This window comes from Lactuca serriola, chromosome 3, assembly GCF_051521515.1.
Source record: "Lactuca serriola cultivar US96UC23 chromosome 3, Lser_US96UC23_V15, whole genome shotgun sequence".
Taxonomy (NCBI): Eukaryota; Viridiplantae; Streptophyta; class Magnoliopsida; order Asterales; family Asteraceae; genus Lactuca; species Lactuca serriola.
The window spans coordinates 48,252,514-48,260,809 of NC_136410.1; the positions used below are offsets into that span (position 1 = coordinate 48,252,514).

The 8,296-nt window shown below is 35.8% G+C and overlaps 1 protein-coding gene and 1 pseudogene across 1 annotated transcript; one reads left to right on the forward strand and one right to left on the reverse strand.

Annotated features, from left to right (window-relative positions):
* Positions 1-1,053: 1,053 nt before the first annotated feature.
* On the reverse strand, positions 1,054-2,332 carry LOC145094404 (uncharacterized). The gene has a single exon (XM_079032617.1). It carries the CDS (start codon positions 2,254-2,256, stop codon positions 1,324-1,326), a length of 933 nt encoding a protein of 310 aa, XP_078888743.1. The 5' UTR covers positions 2,257-2,332; the 3' UTR covers positions 1,054-1,323.
* A 4,748-nt stretch (positions 2,333-7,080) lies between these two features.
* Positions 7,081-7,198, forward strand: LOC145096555 (5S ribosomal RNA; annotated as a pseudogene).
* Positions 7,199-8,296: the final 1,098 nt, after the last annotated feature.

Below are 8,296 nucleotides of genomic sequence, written 5' to 3' on the forward strand. Positions count from 1 at the left end.
GTGACGACAATGGCTGAAGGTGGCATGGTGGTGGTAGTTGCTAAAGGTGGTGTTGGTGCATAGGGAAGGCAATGATGGTCGTGATGACAGTTGCTGAAGGCAACGGTGGTGGTGTCGGTGGCTGAAGAAGATGATGGTGGTAACGGTTAAAAAAAGATCAACTTGCCACATTTTGAAAAGCACATACTAATTTTGAAATTTTAACAAGGGCATATTGGTCATAAAAAAAGATAAAGACTATAATCAGACAAGTGTAAAAAAGAATCATTTGAAACCATATGAACCTATTCGAAATGTTTTTGATTATTTACGCCTTGCCGCTTTTTAGAAATCACGTGGATCGTTTTTTTTTAAATTTATCTAATTTAAAATATCAGTAAAAGTTATCGAGTGTTAAAATTTTGTATAGTTTAAAATATCACTAAAAGTTATAGATTTTTAGTGGCATATTTTTTTCATGTATGGTAACCCCACGTTAAACAATAATATTATTGCCTTAGCGTCGTGTAGTTTTTGGTCGGGAGTTGCATTTCCAATACATTGTCACACATATTTTGACCACCTTGCTAATTTACATTTTGGTGTCAAAAGTTGTTTTAATTATTATCGAAATTTATAGTTGCTCTTTTGTTGACTTTGGGGTGCTACAACTTCTTATATATTAGGAATAAACTCATATTGTGTCTTTATATGTTGATTTCAAAGTACATTGCCTAAAATTAAATTTCAAAGAAAGTACATGAATTTTACATGCATTTTGCCAATAATCTAACGAAACACATATCTAAATGTGTATAAACTTAAGTCCACACTAAAAACTCACATCTAAATATTTTGCATACCATTAAAACCGATTGTACAAATCTCAGAAACCCTCTTCAAGAACAATACAACTAATAAAAACAAAGCACAAAGTTAAAACCTATAATCCAACCAACCAATAACATCACAATATTGAAACATGAAATAATGTAAAGTTACTCTTAATGTCGTTTGTTTGAATTTACTCAGTGTCGGTTTCTTGATTAGACATGCATGATAAATAATCAAATATTTCAATTGAATTGTATGTATAATTAAAAAATTAGAACCAATAAAATCGCACCATAATACAGGTGGCGTAGTGGTAATTACTTGGGAATTTCACAATGATAGTTGAGTTTGAAAACCATTTTTAGTACACAAATCATTAAACAGACAAACAAAAAAAAAAGAAAAAAAAATGGTATGTACGATCTCCTTGAACCCTATGAAAACCCCAAAAGTAAAATAATTTTAGAAAGAAGATAATAAGAATACGAAAAATAGCCAAGGATTATAAAGCTACAATCTACCAACAACATTCCGGTGGTTTCTTTGAAGAAGTCCTTCTAAAACCACCTTTTTCTTGTACTCCGTTGACTCCAAATCCAAGTTAATATGTGACTCCTGCCGTCCCTTCTCCGCTGTGGCTAAGGCAGAACGTTCCCCGCCGGCCACCAGGCGTGGCGCTATAAAGAACCACGCAGAAGTACAAAGAACAGCACATATCTTACCCCATAGCAGCATTATGAGTAGTGCCACTAGTATTACTGACATACCAATCACGGAATCAAACCGCCCAGCCAACGGCGGCTGCTTGTTGAAAGTTACTTTGTCAGCTCCACCGGCTGCAGGAGGAGCATGAGAAGGTTTCTTCTCTTTAGGCGGCGGTAGAGATGTCGCATCAGTCAAAGGTTTGAGAGGGAAAGAAACAACAGGGTAAGAAATTGACACAGATTTTTTTCCCGGGGGGTCTAGGCCGGCACTGGTGGCTGTTGTGGTGGCTGCTTTCATTTCTTTTCGGCTGCTACGGGATGACGCGTTTTGACGCTTGAGTATAGAAACCCATTTTTTCCGACGGTTATTATGTTCATTGGATGTCACCGGAGCAAGGTTTCCCTCCACCATGAAAACAGATTTTTTGGTCAACGTTGCGTCTTCTTCCACCACCTGAATTTCCCATGTTGTATCGGATGTCGCCGGAGCATGTTTCTCCAAAAGCTGAAACGATTTTGATTTCCCGGAGGTGGAGGTGAGTTCAACAGGAACTGTCTTGGTGGCGGATTTTTTGAAACTCAAGTTCCACTTAGAGATCCAACGACGCCGGCAGCCCAAGTTGACTTTATCCCTGCGTTGTATCTTCTCGCCGGAACAACCAAAACAACCGAGAAAGAAGGAGCTCCTCACGGTTGTGGACGATGGTTTGGTGGTGGTGCAGTCTTTGATCATCGACATGGATCAAATAGATTGAATGTTATTGGTGGCATAGTCTGAGATGGCTGGCTACTCGGGTCGTAAATCATGATAGCTTCTAACATCCAAATTCTTTTTATATACAAGATTATATATAAACAAATACTAGTGTATTATATATATATATATATATATATATATATATATATATATATATATATATATATATATATATATATATATATATATATATATATAGAGAGAGAGAGAGAGAGAGAGAGAAAACCATTATTAACAAAAAACGAATGAATGAATCGTGAACGTCGAAATTTAATGCGATCAACGACCAAAGGAATGGATGTACACTTGTAAATTGTACGCATATACACCGGATTATACCATAAAACCCACATCTTACCAAAAAACCCACATTTTATTGTTAATTTTTTTTAAGCCATGTTTTTATCAGAAAAAATCGAATATATCGTTGTTTACGATTTTTCATCATTTTTCCATAGAGATTCATGTTGATATATATATAAAAAACAGTTTTTATTTTTGAAAAATAAAGCACTTCGTTTTGTTATTTTTTTTCAATATTTAAGTTTATTTTTATCCAAAAAACTAGTTATACCGAAAATTTTAATTTTTTTGTCCTCTATTAACTAACATAAACATCGATTAAAAAAACCTTGATTAGTTCAATTCAAATAAAATAGGAATTTGATTTACTATTATTTACACTATGAATTAGCTTAGACTCACAATATGAATCTATACTAAAATTTTGTTTTTTTTTACATCAATATGAATTTAAGTTTAATTAGTACAAAAAAAAAATATGAATTTTGATATATTTATTAAATTTTTTTTGATAAAAAATAAGCATTAACTTTTCAAAAAACAAAGAAATAAACTAGGTTTTCTTGAAAAAAATTCATTTTTTGTATATTAATATAGATCTTTATGAAAAGAGGACGAAAAATCATGAACAATGATATATACGTTTTTTTTTTTTTTTTTTTTTTTTTTTTTTTTTTTTTTTAATAAAAACATGGGCTACGAAAAAAAGGTTGTGAATTTTGTTATAATCTGGAACATGTGCGCCCGTTCTAAAGGTCTACAACCATTTCTTTTGTCGTTGATCACTTTAAATTCTGACGCTTTAGATTGGTTACATGGTTTATTGATTAATAATGGCTCTCCACTGAATTTTTCCATATATATATATATATATATATATATATATATATATATATATATATATGACAACCAAAACATATTAGGAACCTTTAGAAACCATTTTTTAGCTTACAAATAAGGTATAGCTGTCAATTTTAACATTTTGATTTTTTTATGTTTTGCTTATTGGACAAAAAACAAGAAGGGTATCATGGACATTTTAACATCAAACATAATAGTAACATATTAGAGTAGATCAAACACTTTATCCTACATTTCTGAATGGAAAACATCTAGAAAAGTTCTAAAATTTTATCCTAATATACGAAAAAGTCCTAAACTAATTTTTTTACGAAAAAACATGAATTATCGGTAAAAATGGTGATTGGATTCATTTTTCCCGGTTTACCGGTTTCATTACTTATATGTTTCATTAAAGTCCCATTATTTTACCCTAATTTACAAATGAGTCATAAACTAAAATTTAGTGATGATTTAGTCATTTTCTTAATGTAACATACATTTTATCCATTTCATTGCTGACTTAGACATCTAGTCATTAAATTAGCTGATAAGATCGACTTGATGGGTTATATAATGCTATATTTATTGTAAAATTTGATATCCATCTCATATGTTCATTTATGATTATGTATCTAGGTCAACAATGAAACCAATAAAATGTGTAATCCAGGAAAAAGGATAAGAAATGAGCCGATGTATGATGAGATGGATATATTGGGTTACATAAGATTCGATAAACAATTTGAAATTTCTTGTAAACGTAAAAATAACGCAGTTGTTGCTAGTTTATGAAATTATTGCAGTCTTCGTTTGATGTATGTTAGATTACAAAAGAAAATATACAATACATAAGGATATCAAGTTTTATGGTAACATAACATTATATAACCCAACATATCAATCTCATCAGTTTATTTAATGATTAGCGTCGACGTCAGCAATGAAACAAGTAAAATGTATGTTATATGGAGAAAAATGGCCAAATCATCACTAAATTTTAGTTTGGGACTTATTCGTAAATTATTGTAAAATAATAGGACTTTAATGAAACAGGTAAGTAATGAAACCGTTAAACCGGAAAAAAGGGGTCAAATCGTCATTTTTACCGGTAATTCATGCTTTTTCGTAAATAAATTTTAGTTTGTGATTTTTTCATAAATTAGGGTAAAAATTTTAGGACTTTTCTGGAGATTTCCCTAAAAAAATATCAAACTTATGAACACTTTCAAATTCTCTCACCAACACCATGCTTCATTACCACCTACAACCACCATTGCTGCCCGAAAACACGGTCAACCGCCACTACCTCCCTCGTCGTTGTCTCGTATCAGCTGCGAACCACCACCTCCGCTTACCATCTCCGGTGGCTTGATTTTAATCGATTCTCTTTTTTGTTTTTTGTTCAGATCTGTTTAGATCTGAATGATTCAATTGGTTTTTCTTCATCTCCAGTGGTGTTCTTAGTCCTTTGATCTATAACATTCGCCTCCAGATGTGACATCCCCAATTTCATGGCCAGAAAAGACCGATTTGTTTATGCTTTGTTTTTTTAAAATCAGAGTAATCGTTTAAAGAAAATTGTTGCAGAATTTGTCCCCAAAATAAATATGATAAGAATTTATCAAAGCATTTCTTAAAGAAAAGTATTTTCATTATATAACAAAATCTCGGGATGTCATGTTTCGATACAGACACATAAGCATAAACAGAACTTACATTAATGATTTACATCTCCTTTATTCTCTCAGTGAAATATGTCTTCGTATTGATACCTGTGATACAAAGAAAACTGAGTGGGTCAGGCTTGGGAGCCTGGTGAGCATATAGGGTTTTCAACCCACAATAATACATTTATTATATTCAATTATCAACGATCAACCCAAATACCCATCCCCATTATCTTCTTTATTTATTAAGGTTTTACCCTAAGAATCGATTATACTTTCTTCATTCATTCCTAAGGGTTTACCTAAGGAACTGGCACACAGTCCATTTGCTACCACGGTTTATACAACAGGCACTACGTCGCATAGTCACCAGGGTTCATACAATTGGCACTACGTCTCATAGTCACCAGGGTTTACACAATAGGCACTACGTCTCATAGTCACCTGGGTTTACACCAAAGGCACGAAGTCACATCGTCACCAAGGTTTATCAAATAGGCACGAAGTCGCATCGTCACCAAGGCTTACTCAATAGGCACGAAGTCGCATCGTCACCAACAATTCCATCTACCCATGTTCTACCCAACATTTTTGTAGATATAAATACAAACACAATTTAAATCATTTAACACCCGTATAAAAACATCAATTCCAAATCCATCTCAAATAGATAATTAATATATAACACATAACACGTATTTTATAAAATACTTCATATTTATGTGTAAGATGAAAGTGACTATACACTCACCTGATCAGAAGATGATCGGGCAACACTACGGCTTGCAGAAGTAGTGTTTCTCCGTAGATCTGGAAGATCTTCACAAAAACCGGCTCCTCGCGGGCAACGCTTCGGCTCGGGAATAACGCTCTTCGGGATCCTCGGGGCTTCGGATCTTGCTTCGGGGCTTGGGAATAATACCGGGGCTTCGGGATATGATTGGCACGCAAATCGAGGCAAAAACTTAGAGAGAAAGTAAGAAAAATTGCAAGGAAATGGCTGATCTCGAGTTCTATTTATAGGCTGCTGGGTCTGGGATTACGCGGGGCGTAATCTCAAATTACGCAGGGCGTACTCAGTACGCGGGGCGTACTCGAGTTACGCAGGGCGTACTTTGACGTCATTGCGTGCGTCGACTGGTGGCACTCGAGTATTGGTCAGACAAGTTGCACCCCTTTGAGTACGCTGGGCGTACTCAAATTACGCTGGGCGTAATTTGACTCGTCGAACTTCTAAATTGCATAACTTTCGCATACGAGCTCCGTTTTCGACATTCTTTATATCCACGCGTAGGTGAGACTACGCTCTACAACTTTCGTTTAGACTCCGTTGTCTAATTTTGACTTTATTTTTATTATATTATTTTTAGTAGGCCGGGACTGGAAAACTCCGTTATAAATTCATAACTTCTTCATCCGACGTCCGTTTTCGCCTATATTTTTATCGTTTCACTACAATTGATGAGATATTCGATTCTCATTTAGATTGTTTCGGCTAAAAACCGCTCGATCTCAAATCGAGTATTCGGACTGCATACTACTAAGCTGAAACTTAGAAAAATCATAATTTCCTCATACGAAGTCAGATTTGGACGTTCTTTTTATGCACGCTCACGGTTTAACGAACTCTACAACTTTCATTTAGATCACTAAGGCTAAATATCGCTCTAACATAAATTCACTTTTTACGTCGCGCTGTGTCGTGCTGGTTCTGTTGCGAAACTTCGACAGGTCATAACTTCTTCGTTATAACTCGGATTTCGGCGTTCTTTATATGCACGAAAACCTTGTAACATATACTATAACTTAGTTAAAATTATTCATTCTAAATAATCTTTCATCAAAAATTCATTTTTGACGCCTATCGTCTCTAAATTGACTAGCCCTGATCTACGGGCGTTACAATTTTTAAAGTGGGTTAGATCTGATCCCACATCGGCTAGGAAGGAGAACTAAGCATTCCTTATAAGGGGTGTGGATACCTTCCTTATCACAACGCGTTTTAAATCCGTGAGGGCAGCAGATCCCATAAGAACTCTGCAGTTAAGCGTGCTCGGGCGGGAGTAGTACCAGGATGGGTGACCCCCTGGGAAGTCCTCGTGCCGAGTGGCCCAAAGCGGATAATATTGGGATACGTGCCAGAGGGGGATGTTACAAATGGTATCAGAGCCAAAGCACGGGTCGATGTGTTCGACGGGGACGTCGAACCCTATAATGGGGGGTGAAAGTGGGTTAGATCTGATCCCACATCGGCTTGGAAGGAGAACTAAGCATTCCTTACAAGGGGTGTGGATACCTTCCCTATCACAACGCGTTTTAAAGCCGTGAGGGCAGCAGATCCCATAAGAACTCTGCAGTTAAGCGTGCTCGGGCGGGAGTAATACCAGGATGGGTGACCCCCTGGGAAGTCCTCGTGCCGAGTGGCCCAAAGCGGACAACATTGGGATACGTGCCAGAGGGGGATGTTACACCAGATATGTCATTATTGCCTAACCGCTGCCTCTTGCCACCGTCATCAATCTTACCACCATCAACTGTCACCTTCAGATATATAACATCTACCTTCAGATCGAGTTAAATCTATAGTATCCTCTTATAGATCTAGGATTTACGCCTTGAGATCTAGTTCTCCACCACCCTCCGCTATCAGAGTTGAAGCCTAACCCATATTCGCTGCTCATCTCCTCTAGATTTGTCGTGAACCACCGTCACTACCATCACCACTATCAACTGTCACTGCCCTCTCTCCCTCCAAATCTACTTAGATTTGATGTAGATTTAAGAATTTGTTTCTATTTCACAAAGTTTTTTGTTACCTTCTACCAACGACATCATATCGCCGCCACCGCTAATGAATGTCGCCACCACTTATGATCGCCATCACCATTGATCTCTTCTCAAGGTGTTTGATGTAAAAATCATGTTAGATTTTATGTGTATTATGCTTATAGTTCTGATGTGTGTTATGTATACAATGTGTTTGATAAAATGCTCCACCTTGTGTTCTCTTTTGTGACTCTAAGATTTGATATTGGAACGAAGTATGATTGACTTCTTGATTTAACCATTTCCACAATTCCCGATTCCTCTTCTTAGACATACAAATGTACTAAGACTCACTTAGAGGACCAATTGAGATATGGTTCTTAATCATTAAGACTTTATCATAAAACACAATAAAAGGTACTCTCCCTTCTTCTTAGAATAGA